Source organism: Ursus arctos, unplaced genomic scaffold (assembly GCF_023065955.2).
Source record: "Ursus arctos isolate Adak ecotype North America unplaced genomic scaffold, UrsArc2.0 scaffold_7, whole genome shotgun sequence".
Lineage (NCBI taxonomy): Eukaryota > Metazoa > Chordata > Mammalia > Carnivora > Ursidae > Ursus > Ursus arctos.
Window position 1 is genome coordinate 9,175,503 of NW_026623089.1, and position 15,761 is coordinate 9,191,263.

The 15,761-nt window shown below is 51.3% G+C and overlaps 1 protein-coding gene across 3 annotated transcripts in view; it reads right to left on the reverse strand.

Moving 5' to 3' along the window:
* The window catches only part of BTBD16 (BTB domain containing 16), a 46,336-nt gene that overhangs the window by 9,876 nt on the left and 20,699 nt on the right, over positions 1-15,761 (reverse strand). For all 3 annotated transcript variants that reach the window (XM_057308268.1, XM_026493621.4, XM_057308267.1), the window contains 3 exons: positions 14,821-14,890; positions 13,468-13,598; positions 6,396-6,515 (listed from right to left, as the gene is read on the reverse strand). In XM_057308268.1, coding sequence (XP_057164251.1) covers positions 6,396-6,515; positions 13,468-13,598; positions 14,821-14,890 — 321 coding nt within the window. The remainder of the gene's footprint in view (positions 1-6,395; positions 6,516-13,467; positions 13,599-14,820; positions 14,891-15,761) is intronic.

Genomic DNA, 15,761 nt, shown 5'->3' on the forward strand with positions numbered 1-15,761 from the left:
TGCCTTTTTTAAAAACGTTAACTCAGTAGAGACCTGGACGCCTTCCACCAGCCGGGAGCCAGGACCCGGGCCTCTAGGTTCCTAACCCCCAGCACAGCACGTGAAAATGCTTGTCTGCTGCCACAACCGCCACCACCTACTAGACGTTCCTGTCCTTCAGAAGCTCCCACCAGGGGTCTGTTCTTCGAGTCCCTGTGAACTTGCATCTGTCCTGATATGCTAACGTCCATGCAGGAAGGGTAGGTCCTCATCCAGAGTCTTCCAGCCAGTCCGAGGCAGGGGCGGGAGCCAGACCCAGGGCCGCTGTATGCTAGCCTACGTCTTATTTACTGACCGTATTGTCTGTCTCTGCTTCTCAGGCGGTAATGCACGGAGACAGGGCTTGCCATCTGTTTGCTCTGCTCTCCTACTCTCGGCGCCTCTTGCTCAGCGGGCGTGCGGTTTGTTGACTGAATGAAATGGATGAGGAGCTGGTCCCACCCTCCCTCTACTCGCGCACAGCGTCTCTTCGAGGCACGCCAGCTGTCCCCGTCCCCAGCGCACACGTGCACACACACACACGCACTTGTGCACATGGATCAGGCTACTGTATGCTGATTTTCCTGTACTTGTAGGATCCTGCTGTGGTTGCCTGCTTATTCACCAGGCTAAGTCCTGTGAGACATTCACTGAGACCCCATCTAATGGCATCTGGACAATGAAGTTGGTCCTGACTTTTGCCCAAAGGCAGAACTGGGTCTCGAAATCCTGTGTAATGTCATCTTCTCTGCCCTTTGTAAGGACCTCCTGCATCAGACACTTTACACCCCTTAGGCTCCTGCCACGTCTCTACGCTTACTGAAGACGACACGCTGGGGCTTCCCAGTTTGGGTGGAAAGCCAAGAAGCCACAGAAGAGAAGTGAAAACTTAGCGAGGCGTAGGAATCAATACTATTTAGGGACTTTGAAAACAAGGGAGATTCAGCTTCCAGAAAGCCAGACTCTAGGGGAACAGGGGCAGCGCGGTCAGAGCAAGAGAAGAAATAAAAAAGGCAAGCGACACCAAAGTCCAGTGATGAGAAACCCTGTTGCCCCCGAATATACCCACCTCCCTGCACAGGGCTTGGCTATCTGAGACAGAGCCATTGAATGGCTCACGTCTGTGACTCATGGGACGTTTCAAAATGAATGTTCTGGTTAAGAGATCAGAGTTGTCACACCGGGGGTGCCCAGTTTCATGATGACTCTGTGGCCACATCTGCAAATGCCACTCATTAATCACAGCAGACACATGGCTGCTGGCTGCCCTGTCCCACAGCATCACAAATCATGTTCTTGCAGACATCGGCGGGCTCAGGTGTCAGGGATGTGAGGTGAGGTGGGGTGGCTCTCCTCCAAGGCTCCCCTCACAGGGCATGTGGGGAGCATAGTGTTGGGTTTGTCAGGCCAGTGCCCACTCACACGGGTCAGCATGTCTCTTGTTCTCTCTTCAAAGAGAGAAGCTCAGAGGAGGAATCTGTCCAGTGGGCAGGTGAGATCTGGAAAGGCTTCCTGGAGGAGTCCTTGGCCAATGCTGTAAAGATTGGGTCAGACTGGGATAGGGCCGAGGAAGGAGGGGAGACTCAGCTGCAGGGCTCATGGAAATCTAGGAGTTGGGATTATGGAGAAATTGGCTTTACTGGCGGCATTCAATGACCTCCTTCTGGAGAGCTCGTTAAGTCCACTGCTGGGACCCATCCTTGCGTTGGAGAGGGGGCCCATTTACTGATTAATCAATCAGTTAAGGATTAGAATTACAGGTCTATTCATGACTTTCCCTCCACCCAAAGAATCTCAAAATAAAAGATCAGGGAGACCTAAGTCACTCCACCACCGCGTTGCTGTCGGATCCTGAGCACGCCCCCTGCCCTCGCCGGCCACCTGTCCCTGCATGGAGTTTACAGATAGTCCGCTGCGTGAAAGGGAAGGCGGACGTTAAAAAGTGTATACTGTAAGTTTCTATTTATACAAAGTTCAAAAGCAGCCAAGACATCTTGAAAGGAAAGGAAGCCAGGATGTTGTTTGCCTTTCTCTGGGAAAGGTGGGGACTGAGATAAGACACTTTAGGTGGCTGGCCAAGTCTGTCTCCAGGGCTGGGGGCTGCTTACACAGGTGTGTGCACTTGGTCGAAATCCACTTCGGATTTGCGCACTTTCCAGTATGTATTTTATACTTTGATTAAAAATGTGCTTTTAAAAATGTGAAACGTTTGCCTGCCTCTGGCTCTGCTCCCCGCGAGGAGATTTTACAGCCCTCCCGGACTTCTCAGACGGCTAACTGGAAAGAAATGATGACTTTTCCTCTGCGGACAGAGGCAACAGCTTTGCTTACATTTTTTGTTTTTCCTACAAGGAAATGTTAAATTTAATTCTGGCCAGCCTATTTGTTTTTCTAAATTAACCATTGCCAGAAAACAGACTGCGGGTGCTGAGGGGTATGTGTGTGTGTGTGTGGGTGTGTGCGCACGCGCGCCCGCGCACACGAGTGTTCCCTTCTTATACTACCATACTTCGTAATGAAAATAAGTTGGGGGGCGCCTGGGTGGCACAGTGGTTAAGCGTCTGCCTGCAGCTCAGGGCGTGATCCCAGCGTTATGGGATCGAGCCCCACATCAGGCTCCTCTGCTATGAGCCTGCTTCTTCCTCTCCCACTTCCCCTGCTTATGTTCCCTCTCTTGCTGGCTGTCTCTATCTCTGTCGAATAAATAAATAAAATCTTTAAAAAAAAAAAAAGAAAAAGAAAATAAGTTGGAAGATGTACAGACACATCTAGCTAGGCAGACAAACTTCCCCTTCACCTTTCCGTCGGTGTCCCTGCCACAGAGTGCAAGTTCAATAGCTATGTGTTGAATGAATAAAAAATTGAAAAAAAAATCGATGAATAAAAGAAAATGGGAGAATAAGAAAGGCTTGGACCTGTGTCTTTACTTGCATGCACTGTTGGCCCTGGAAGAGTCAACATTTAAAATACTTCCCTCCTGGCTTGTTTTCTGGACATTGCTAAGACAGATCAGAAAAGGGGCATCTGGTCTATTTTTACACAACTACTGCTCCAAGCCTTCTGACTTGGACCCTGGGCTAGCCACGACCACACCCAGGGCTGCAGTGTGGCCTTGCTCCCCAGGGCTCATAGGACCTTGCTAGCTCAGATTCGGGCAGCTTGGCCCACTGCCACACGTTATCAAGTACAGTCCCTTTGGGGAAGTCCCCAGCTTGTGATGGCCTCAAAATGTCCACTCTGGGCATTGGGAGATCCCTTATAATCACTCTGTCACTTACATCATATCACGGATAGTTGCAACTTTAAAAATTGGGCCAAAGGGTCAACTTCCTTGATTCTCATTCCTTTTTTTTTTTTTTAAGATTTTATTTATTTATTTGAGAGAGAGAGATACACAGCGAGAGAGGGAACACAAGCAGGGGGAGTGGGAGAGGAAGAAGCAGGCTCCCAGCAGAGGAGCCTGATGCGGGGCTTGATCCCAGGACCCCGGGATCACGCCCCGAGCCGAAGGCAGACGCTTAACCACTGAGCCACCCAGGCGCCCCTTGATTCTCATTCCTAAGCCTACACACTGTCTCCCAGATGCGGCTGCCCCTCTGTCCTACCTTTTAATTCCCCTGGCATGTCCCTGTTGGTGGCCACAGAAACCTGACTAGCTGTCCCCCTTGGCCTCATTGAACTGTGCAGCTCCACTCCCCTGGTGACCCGGCTCTGGCCCAAGATGGCTGTGACCACTAAGAGCAGAGAGGCCTTCTCGTAGCCCGAGCCTTCAGGCCACCAGCCCCACTGGGCCAGCAGCCCCGAGGCTCTGCCCTGCTGCGGGTCAGCCCCGAGGATCCTCAGGATGGGGTGGCCGATATGGGAGCACAGGCACCACCACCGCCCACTGCCGTGTCTGGGGTAGAACCACCAAGACGTGATTTCTCCCTGAGCCTAGAGAAAGCCTTGGAACCCTTCCTTGTCTAGAACACCAAATGGGTACCCGCCACCAGTCATCTGCCCGTGAGCCCTGTTACTTCTAGTTACCGCAGACAAGACATTCTCTGAATTCAGCATGTGAAGACCCGCTTCTGTGAGGGTTCGGAACTAAGCTACACAAAAGTGACTGATGGGAACTCATCATTCAGGAAGCCCTTCCGTGCACAGCACAATGCCAGGTAAGCTAAGGGTGAGATAAGGGCCCCCGAACCCTTCTTCAAGCTGCTCATGATGTTCCTGGAAAGGCAGGCTGTAGGTACACGCCACGTGGTCACAGAGGCTCTCCGGGGAGGCCCCGCCATGCATAGACTGGCAGAGGGGGCGGAGCAGGCTGGGGTCAGGTAAGCAGGAGCGGTTAAGTGCTGATAACCTAGGTGAAGGAGTCTGGGGACTCTGGGGACATGCATTTGGGAGGTGGAGGCCGTTGACAAGGGAGCACCTTCAAGGTGCTGCTGTTCTGGGGCAGAAGACCTGGGACGGGAGGAGAACCGCCCATGGGCTCCACATGGACACTCACAAGTGGCTTCCAAACAGGAACAAGGTGGCGTCGGGGGCTTGGGAAACGCTGCAGAGAAGAGGTTCAAAATGGAACCAGTGTAGATTCGAGAGAATCGGAAAAGCTAATGATGGCGGGGAGGGGCCTCAGACCCCAGCTCAGGAAAACCGAGGACACCCCACTCTCAGCAGAAGGAGCTACACACCTGAGAGCCTCATTCCCGCTGTTTCTCCCACATTAAAAACCCAGTTTCCACATCCCAGCCCATTTCCTACCTCCCGGTTCTAAGACGTTTCCAGTACGAATGCTAACTTGGAGCCAAATAGCCAGTTTTCCTGGCGCGTGTGACTCATAGGAAAAAGTGTCTGTTGGGCTATTAAAAGAGTGGAAGGGGTGGTTTAAGCATCTGAGTTCAAAGCAAATTATATAGAAACTAAGCAAAGTGCATGTCATTCTGGCACTGAATACTGCTTTCCCCAAATAATGAGGCAGGAAAAATGAGCTCTGCAGTTAACATGGTGTGCAGATGTTCCAGAGAAGGACTAAATGCTTCAGAACAATGCAAATGACACTTGGCTGAAACAGGTCGAGCCGCTGGTGACTATGGAGAAGGTGTGTTTATCTGCGAAACTCACATGTGCACAAGACATGGAGCCTCTTGGCTTCCTTGGACACACCTTATCGTGTCTGGAAGCCCCATTCCACCTGACAGCGAAGGTAACGGCATCCGTGAATTCCTCCAGGCAGACCCTCTGAGGACCTCCTGGGACTGTCTCTGGCGACAGGGCCACCAACTCCACAGCCAGCCTGCGTGATGTGAGCATATTCCGTCTTAATGGAGGCTAGAGAGACACGAAAGGGAGCCCGTAAACTGCCAATCTCACCCTCCCCCGACCCTGCTCCCTGCCCCAAAGATGCCACAGCTCTCTCTACTAACGGGGCGCTCTTGAATGAACAGATAGAAAACTCTCACAGCGGAGGGCGGACCAGAGAAGGGAGGAGGCGCAGCAAGTCCTCGGCTAACAGTAACACTGAACCTAGAGGCAGCCTCGGAATCTTTCTAACACGGTGCCCAGGATGCTGTTACTGAACCAGCTGGAGCAGATGCGCGAGAGGAGTCCTATCGGCCGTTCCAGGAACGGGCAGCAAAGTGTCTCGGGATTCAGCAGGTCTGAGTTCAAGTCAGACCCCGTCACTTGCATCATCTCTGACAAGAGAGTTCCCCTCCACCTTGAGTCTCTTCATCTGTAAAATGGGAATGAAACCAGCCCTGCAGTCTTAGGAGATTCCAAGTAGAAAGTACTTATCAGAATTATTGCACTTAACAAGCATAATTTAATGGTGTCCGTTAAACTGAAATTATTATCTGTCACTGAACTTTTGAGATCCAGAACTTCTAGAATTTGTAAGTTTAGAGAGCATAAGAAACAGAGCCAATTCTATGAAACCTTGGTGCATTCAAATGCTTTTCTAGGAAACCTTTTTCTAGCAATCTTTCTTTGTCTAGAAAATTCAGAATGTCATGGGCTATTGCGAAACGTCCGTGAGGATGACCTGGTCTCATTTAGATACATTTTAAACATGAGGTTTTTAAGATCGGTGTGGTTTGGTGATACGTTTTCCTGAATGAAAGGAGTACCTTGGGCTTCATGTCTTTCACCGGACAGAACAAGTATTCAGAAGCACATGGTTATCTCAAGTTGTAACACCTACCCGTTCTTCACGTGTTTAAGTAATCAGTGGCTCCAAGATGTCCCATACTCTTAAATCCCATAAAGAAAATTGCATTCCGTGCGCTCTGGACGGTGCTATGAAAAATCATTCCACTGCAGCTCTTCCTCCAGGTATTCTGAGTAAAACACCATGTGCGTGCATTTCATCAATTCACGCTAAGTCACGTTACCTGTTAAAAAATGCCAGCACCGTTTCATGCACCGGCACCGTCTGAATTCTGTGGTTCAGTTGCAAGAAGACCCACAAAAGTAGCGTTTTCAGAAGATGATACTCATTAAAAGTAAACAACCTGGACAAAATAAAAGAGAAGAAATTTTAGGAGTAGAAACCGCTCACACCATTTGTAAGAAAACAAAAAGTTGACCGTGAGTTTAGGAAGGAGGCAACACCAGCCCTGAGTCTGTAGGTCACTTCGGACAAAGTGATGTTGAATGACGTTCTCAAGGTCAGGGGACCCGGTGAACGGCGGAGCTGGGAGGGGACCCTCCGCAGCCTGACCCCCACCCTCTGTGCTGCCAAAGCAACGGCCAGTGTGGAGACAGGTGCGTCTAAGATGTTTCCATCTGTTCTTTCATTTAATTCCGTACAACGATCCTGCAAAGTTGGCATATATTCCTTATTTTTCGTTCATCGTGGTTTTTTGCATCAATGTTCATTTTAAAATATTGCACTGCAATATATGTATCTTGACAACTGAGGTCTTTTGGTGTCCCCTTAAATTTTGCCCCTGAGGTATATGGCTCAATCATCGCCTCCTAGTCGCAGCCGGGCCTGAGGGCAAAATAACTTTGTCAAGTTTGCAGGATTCTGGGGTCAGACCTGGGCGTGGGTCAGTCCAGCCCCAAGCTGGCTGTGGAGCCCCCTGCAGGCTGCTTGGTGGCCCCGCGGCCCCAGCTCCCTCATCGGTAGATAGTGGTGATAGAAGCTGCTAGAGGCTACGTGGGCGGCACACTGCTTCCTGTCACTGCTATAACAAACTGCCATGAATCAAGTGGCTTAAAACAACACACATTTATTATCTTATAGTTCTGGAGGTCTGAAGAACAAAACAGATCTCACTGGGCTAGGATCCAGGTGTGGACCACATTCTTTCTGGAAGCTCTACGGAGAATCATTTCCTTGCTTTTCCAGCTTCTAGAGGGTACTCACATCCCATGGCTTGCGGCCCCTTCCTCCATCCTCAGGCCAGCAGCACAGCACCTTCCAATCTCCTTCCGGCTCTGACTTTCCTGCCTCTGTCTTCCACGTGCAAGGATCTTTGTGATTATTATTGGGCCCAGCTGGGTGATCCAGGACACCCTCCCCAGCTCAAGGTCACCCATCTGCAACCTTCTTTCCCCTTTGCCATGCAACTGAACACATTCCCAGGCTCTGGTTGGGGTGTCAACATTATGGCGCTGACAACACACACACACATCAGTAGCGTGGTGCCTGGCACGTAGGACCGTGCTAGCAAACGGCGGCTCTGACTCCTAAGTGGCAGGGCTGGGCCCTGGCTGCAGGGCATGAGACTTCTTTTTTTTTTTTTTTTAAAGATTTTATTTATTTATTTGACAGAGATAGAGACAGCCCGCGAGAGAGGGAACACAAGCGGGGGGAGTGGGAGAGGAAGAAGCAGGCTCAGAGCGGAGGAGCCTGATGTGGGGCTCGATCCCATAACGCCAGGATCACGCCCTGAGCCGAAGGCAGACGCTTAACCGCTGCGCCACCCAGGCGCCCCAGGGCATGAGACTTCTTAACTAGAAACAAGTGGTGAGAAGGAGCGTCACTCCCCACAATATCAACTCTGTAAAGTACGGGGGTCTCCCAAAGAGCGTCTCTAAAGCCTCCAACAACTTGATTATCTAAGAAGTCATTGCAACGTGTCTTAAACCCCTTGATATTTCCCATCTTGACCACAGGGCTGGCATGCTGGCTTCAAAACCTATCCTAGCCTCTGCACCCACACTTTGAGTGGTCTTGGTGGGTGGAACCCAAGCTAAGTGGAGACTCTAAAGGGAAGTGGAAATGTCACCCACCCACCTTTCACACTATTTCTGGCCCCTGGAGAACGTCTTTTTGCTTTTATTTGCTTTCAGGCCACCTACAGATACATGGGCTTTGACGCTGGCTAGACAGGACCAAATTGGTCACTGTCTGGGCAACGATGGTGAGAAGGGACGGGGGATGTCACAAAGCCACTTAGTATATGATGTGCCCACACAGAACTCCACCAGCCCACCAACCACCTCTGGCTGGGGAGCGACACGACTCCTGGTGCAGAATTGAAGCCCGAGGTCCCCAAGCCCAGAGGTTCTTTGGGACCTCGACAAAGAGGAGCAGACAGCAACGTGGGAGGAGTCATTGGGGCTCCATGAATCAGGGTCTTGGTTTCACTTTCATTATGAAGGGTAACTCTTCAAATAAAGCCCTCTGTCTTTATTTATTTATTTGAGAAAAAGAGAGAGAGAGAGAGAGAGAGCGCGTGTGCACCTGGGGGGAGGGAAGGGGCAGAGGGAGAGGAAGAGAGAATCTCAAGCCGACTCCCCACTGAGCGTGGAGCCTGACGCGGGGCTCGATCTCAGGACCTTGAGATCACGACCTGAGCTGAAACCAAGAGTTGGACGCCTAACTGACTGCACCACCCAGGCAGCCCCAGCCCTCCGTCTTTAGGCTAAGTACCAGTACTCTAAAGTACTGGTTCCTGCTGAGGACAGTCAAACATAGTTTCATTTACTTAGGAGCTCTGATGGCCTCCCAGAACCCCCAAACTTCCCTCCGACACAGGTGAGCGTCTGGGCTGTCCTACCTGTTTCCTGGTGCTCACCAGTAGCCACAGGGAGGTAACTGGTATTTGTTCCTTAAGAGGAAAATGTTATTAACAAGACACTGTTTGTCTTTTTTTTTTTTAGAAAATTATACATAAATAATAAAGGCTCCCCTTTGAGTACAGACTATAGAGAAGGCCGCATCGGTGCAAACAAGAAAGCGTGAACAAGGGTGCCTAGGGCAGCATCGATAGCAGCAAATGAAGTAAAATGAAACAAAAGGCCATTAGGTAGGGAATGAAAAGTTGCTATCTATTCATTCGCTGGAACCCTGTACAACATCAAATTTAAAATGCTAATTAGATACGTAAGTATCGACATGGAGAGAACACATCACATTATGTTAGTAAATAATGTCAGCGACAGGACATTACAGTCACTACGAGAGCACTGCTTTGAAGTTTAAGCTTTTATGAAACAATATTACGAATTATTTATAGACACGCATGTATGTAGTAAGAATATAATCACATAGATTGGGTTCATGCAGGCCCACGGCAACGATCTGATTGTCTTCAGGGAGGGAGGGAGGCCAAGAGGACGCTGGGGAGGGAGCATGGTTGACTTCTGCTTTATTGGTAATGTTTTCTTTCTTATGACAAAATGTCACTGTTCGTTTCGGGAGGCGGGTCCAATTGTGTTTTCTATTATTCTCCTACCTTTAAAATTTTTTTACAATAAACACTAATCGTCAATATCCTTATTGATCTTGGTTATCAATAGGGAAAAATGAGTCCCCGTGCAGAGCAGAGCAGTGGGCTGGGCTGGTGAAGACCTAGGGCTTTGAGGCCACTCAGATCTGTGTTCAAATCCCAACTCTCCTGCTGCACACAGGGAACCCGGACCAGTCCTTCCATTTCCCATAACCTCCCTTCCATAGGTGAAGACGCAGGTAACAGTACCGAGCTCACTGGTGGCTGGACAAGTTAGGCTGATAACCCAAAGTGTCCTGTATACCACAAGTGCTCAATAGTTGGTAGATATCATTGCCATTAGCCAGAGAAGAGCCATGCCCCATGGTGGTCCAGATGTTGTGGGACAGGCTCGCCGTGGAGGACAGGGGTGGCTTCTGGGAATTCCTGAGCCCTCAAGACGGATGGTATCATGGGCAGGAAGCCAGGGAGAAGTGGGCAGAGCCCGGGTTTAGGGCAGCTTTCCGCGCAGATAGGAACTGGATAGCTGGCGGAGGTTTCCACTTCTCCTGTCTACCAGGAGCTTGGCTTCCAGAAAAGCATAACTTGGAATGAAGCTTTCATAGTATTAGAGTTCACGGAACAGGGTAACCCAGCGGTGACCTCTAAAGAGAAACTTAACCAGCAACCCAAGGCCCAGGCAAAGAAATGAAAAACCGGACGCCCCGGAGGTCAGGAAAACTGTGTGTATTTTATGCAAGGCTGTTTACGAAACCCAAAGGAAGATGGGGTCAAAGGGAATGCAGAAAGGGAAGGCGAACGGCCCAGACGCTGAAGCATCTGCTGAGAGGGACGCTGTTCCCACGAGGCTTAGAGACCCAAACACCATGACCGCAAGCCAGGGGACAGGCCGCCGTCTACATTAAGTGGGCCCGGGGCATGTGCCATCGCTGACCCCTCGTGGGCTGGCATTTCCACACAGCGGCTCCAGGGCCATGTGACTGGCCAGGACAAGCCAGTCCTGAGTTCCGGCTGCTGGGCAGCGTGGCCTCGGGAACAAATAAAGAGGCCGTGCAGCATGGAGGGTGGGAGCCTGGACCTTGGAGCCCGAGCCCTGGGCTTGGCCCAGGCCTGCCTTTTATTGTCCCTCTTATCTTAGGGACATTAACTGTACCTATCAGACACGGCTGCAGGGGGTCGGAAGGGACAGTGTACAGAGCAGGGCACATACTCCAAAGTGCTCGGTAAACGTGAACTCATCCAAAGGTTTCTTCTTCATCAGCTGTGGTCCAAGGTGCCAGACCCACCAGCCAACTGGCGTGCCCAGGTGAGGAGCCCGAGCCTGGCTAAATGTCTCACAGCCCCGCCAGGCACCGGGTGTGGCTGGGCCCCGTCTCCCAGCACCTTCTGTTCCCCACCTCCATCCAGGTTCAAAGCAGGCAGCCGCTGGACCTCAGCAGGGCAGCCAGGAGAATCTGCCTTGGGCAAAGCGAACACGAGGTCTGGGGCTGCCAGCCAGGTGCCTCCAAGGCCCAAGGACTGATGACGTGCTCGAGGCCATGCAGGGCTCTTCCCTCCTGCTGCTGGGATGACTCTGGACTGTGTGCAGACAGCTCCTGGAGAGGGGCCAGAGGAGCAGGACCCCGTTCCCACATCAGTCATGTCTCCCCAAGCTTGTGCGTCTAGACACTCGACGCGGAATGTGCTTGACCTCTTTTCCTGACTCGTGTACGTTTGTAAGGCCCACGCCATCACCAGGGTTCTGGCTGTGGTCAGACAATTTTTTCCCTTTTCTTGGTTAAATGCTACCAGGGTGCGACAGCTCAGTGTTTCCAAGGGAGGGAGAGTGTTAGGCAAAGTCTAACGGATGCCTTGTTTACCTTTCCTTCACCGGTTGTGTAACCTCTGCTCTACTGGAGAGTGGGGGAGGGCACATGTGCGGAAAAGCAGCAGGGAGTGGGGAGAATGACACCAGGAGCCCACTCAGGGCCCCCGGCGGTGCTCCCGGGCTGGGGTTCCCGAGGTCCTCCTGATAATACGGTCTCCCTCAACACCAGAACTCTGTTCTAGCAACCTCCTTTCTCTTTAAGTGTGAGGGCATCGCAAGCCACTCAGTAAATTCAAACCAACAGTGAAGTGAAACTGTCCAGATCTAACTTCTGAAATGAGAATGCTTTCCATCCCATAAGCATGAGTAAGCATTTCATTTCTAATACATGGCTAAAGCGTTTAGTAGAATTTACTCCTCGCTTTTGAAATTTGCCCTAAGGGGATACAATCTTGGTATCTTGCCATGGGTATGAAGAGCCTTTTAAAGAGGCCCAAAGAGTCCTGACAAGTAAATGATCTGTCACCCTACACCAGGCCCTGCATTGGAAGAAAGAATGTTCTAGAAGAGAGTACCAGGCCACTGATGTTAGGTCTTGACATCAATGCTACATTGCCTGCAGTTCATAACTGCATTGTGATTACATTAAAAAGTTCTTTTTATCAGCAAATAAACACTGAAGCATTTAGGAGAGACAGCACCTGATGTGTGCACCTTACCCCCAGAGAAACAAGATGTGGGTACGTAACAACACGCAGATGCTGACGACCGAGCAAATAGCAGAGATTGACCAAAACCGGGTAAAGGGTATATAAGTATTCTTTGTACCGTTCTTACCATTTAAACTCAAGGTTGAAATTATTTTTGCATAGACTATTTTTAAAAATACTTTTCACTTGTGACAAAAACAGAAAGTCCTTTCGACTTCATAATGGTACTTCTAGAAATTTAATGTGGGAAAATAATCTGAGATAAAGACATGTACGTTGCAGGAGGTCACCAAGGCGCTATATTTATATTGGTAAAATACTAGAAATCACCTCAAAGGTCAAGCACTGGGGACGTTTCTATGAATGACTCAAAGGACCAGCAGGACTCAGCCAGGAGCCAGGCATTTTAGGCGGGAGGGAGGGCAGACCCGTGGGTGGCAGGTGCTCGGCAGGACTGGAGTCTCAGGTAGCCCCGTGGGTGCCTCGTGGCCGGTGAGACAGAGGGGCAGACGGGCACACCAGCAGCACTTTGGCTAGAGACGCTCTTGGTGGGGGTCAAGAGCAGACACAAGACCCTAGTGAGAGGTCCCTGTAGGGGTCCAGACAACAGTTGATGGAGGTCTGGGCTCCGGCTGGTGCCCGAGAGGAGAAGCCCATCGAGATGGGCTGAGTCTGGAAGTGTGACTGACCCACCCGGGGGTGAGGGCCACGGGGTGTGCAGAAGGACTCCCAAGGTTCTAGTTTGAGCAGCTGGCGAAGGGACACAGGGCGGGGCCCCAAGGGTTGGGTGTTAGCTTGAGGTCAGGTCAAACAGCTGTCTGGGTCAGAAATGTTCGGGAGAAGAGCAGGGCTAAAGATAGGAACTGATTTAGGATGAGAGGTTTTGTTTTCTGATTTTCTGATTTTCTCTGTTTCCCATTTTCCACAGTGAATGTATATTAATGTTGACAGGATGTCTTTTTAATTACGTAGGCAATTACTGAATTAATTCCCGTATGGGTAACGAGACAGCGGGCACCCAGAGGGTCCCTACCCCAGTGAAGCAGTGTGAAGGGAGTCATCCCCACCCCCGCCCCCAGTGCTCCACGTTTTGGCGCCCACCTGGGGCTGGCTGTGCAGGATGGTGGGGAGTATGGGATGGAGCAGTGCACGCTGGGCCTGGCCCCCTGGAGCACCTCCCTCCGGGACCAGCCCTGCTGCCCCAGGCCCACTCCAGGGACAACTCCTGGTCCCACACACAGCACCCCTGGGGACCAGCTCTGACCTGGGGGACCGCAGCACCTTGTGAAGCAGCTCCTGCGGGATTTTCCGGAGGTGGATCTGTGTCCCCACTAGAGGGACCAAGTTCATTTCCAGCCACTTCTCACAGGCAGTGGTGAGCTGCTCTTCCTTGTACTGAGAAGGGAATGAAAAGCCAATGGATAAAGAGATCCCTGAACTCCCAGCGCCCTCTGCTGGCCTATGATGATGCCACAGGCGGGCTCCCAGGCGTGTCCTGCCGCAGACACGCTCAAATCTTTACTTCAAAACACAGACACTGCAGCAGGTAACGTTTTTGGAGGGTTTGCTATGCTCCCGGCCCTGCACTAGGTGGATTTCAGTTAATCCTCACCACAATCCTATGTGCCCGTTTCCTTCTTATTCAACTAGCAAGTGGCGGAGCTGGGGGCAGACCCTGGTGATCTGATCACAGGGTTGCACACCGAATTCACTGGGTGTGCAAAGTCAGTCAGTGATCAGGGAAGGGCCTGCAGGGTGCACCCCACGTGGAGGCTGGTAGGGGCACGTACCGTAACATCAAAGTCCAAGAGAAAGTTCTCCCAGGGCCAGGAACCTCAATAGGGTCTTAGTACACCTTGCATGTCCTTGGGGTGACAGTCCTTCCCAGGCCAAAGAGTGGCCAAGAAATGCTGGCCGCAGTGCAAAAATGCTGCCCACAGAGTGACTTTCTAGTCCCTCATGGAGTGAAGGTGAGGGCACTGCACCGTCTTTGACAAAAGAGGCAGTGAGTACCTTCTTAGAGGCCATCACAAGACACTGTGACGTGCTGATTGTACCGTGAACACGTGATGGTCAGATGTGACTGTTTGCAGGTCAATGGTGGCCTCACAGAGGAAGGCTGGGATCAGATGGCCTGGGGTTCGAGCCCAGCACCGCCACTCAGAAGCTGTTACTCTGATCAGAGTAACCCCCTCCTTGGGTCTCAGTGTTCTCCTCTGATAATGTGACCCTTAAGATTACATCATTTATTCCCAATACTGACACAGTGACTGGCCCCGGGCAGGGGGACACACACAATTTCACCTGACTCCAACAAGAATGTCCTGGAAGACTGTTATTTTAGTGAGAAAGGCTATGCTTATATTTGACCCCCTAATTTTAAGTCTGTTCTATTTTTCATTTTTTTTTCAATTTTTGGTTTTAAAATGTCCTTTTAAATTAAAAAGATTTTTTAAATTGGCAAATTTTCCTTGGCAAAATAAAATATTGGTACCCATAAGTGGGTGCTTTCAGAGAGATTTTTCTTTTAGAGCTGGGCCCGGTGGGTAAAGTCCTAGAGCATGAGGTGCTCCTGAAGGTCCCCAGGTGCGATGCCCTCTGTCCAGGTTATCCTCACCTTGCAGCCGGCCAGGTAGAAGTCCTTGATAGTGCTTGGCGTGAGTCCGTTCACCATCATGGCCACGCACCTGCAGAGAGAGAACTGCGGTTTCGGGAGGGCCCCAGGCTGCTTTCACAGAAGTTGGCAACCCCAGAGGTTTGCATCAACTCCAGGATGGTGGTGGGGGTGGGAACCGAGGTGCAAAAAGGGGGTGTGCGGAAGGTGCTGGTCCTGCTGCCCACCAGGCACTGTGTTCTTCCGGTGCTGGTTTTTGCCAGTGAGACACGCAAGCAGAATTAGCCGGGTCTGGAGCTGGATTACAGAAATTTGTGCTCCACGAGGCTGACACGCTCACGTGTGCCCCCTCTTTCTCACTGTCAGACTCATTGGCCAGGCTGCACTGGAATGGTCAGGCTTCCCCAGATCAGGGGACACAAAGCAAGCCTGAAGCACGCACATACATGCACGCAGCACGCATGACCCCAGCTGTGCCAATGCACACACGCGATGCACGAAACCAAGGAACAGGACCAGCTGGAACCCGCGTGCACACACCGCATCCCCCGAAGACAGGCGGCCTCAGCGGTGTGGGATCCAGACCTAAGCAGCCCTCGGGGTGATTTTGCACTTGGCTGGGAGCTCCGCCAAGATGACTTTTGAGGTCTTGTCCAGCACCTGGATTTGTGATGCTATCAGAGTGATCCAGGGCATTTCTGTTCCACTACACACACACACACACTCCTACACACACCCTTGTACCCCCCAACCACACACACGCGTGCGCGCGCGCACACACACACACACACACTGAGGCTTGTGCCGCCACACCCCTGCCAACTGTACCGTCAGCCTCTCAAAGGCAGGTGAAGCCAGCCCAGCTGTGTGCCAGGCCCCCCTGGATCTGACCTCTAATACCCCCAACAACACCTGGAGAATCTTGAGCAAGCCCCATTGGCCCC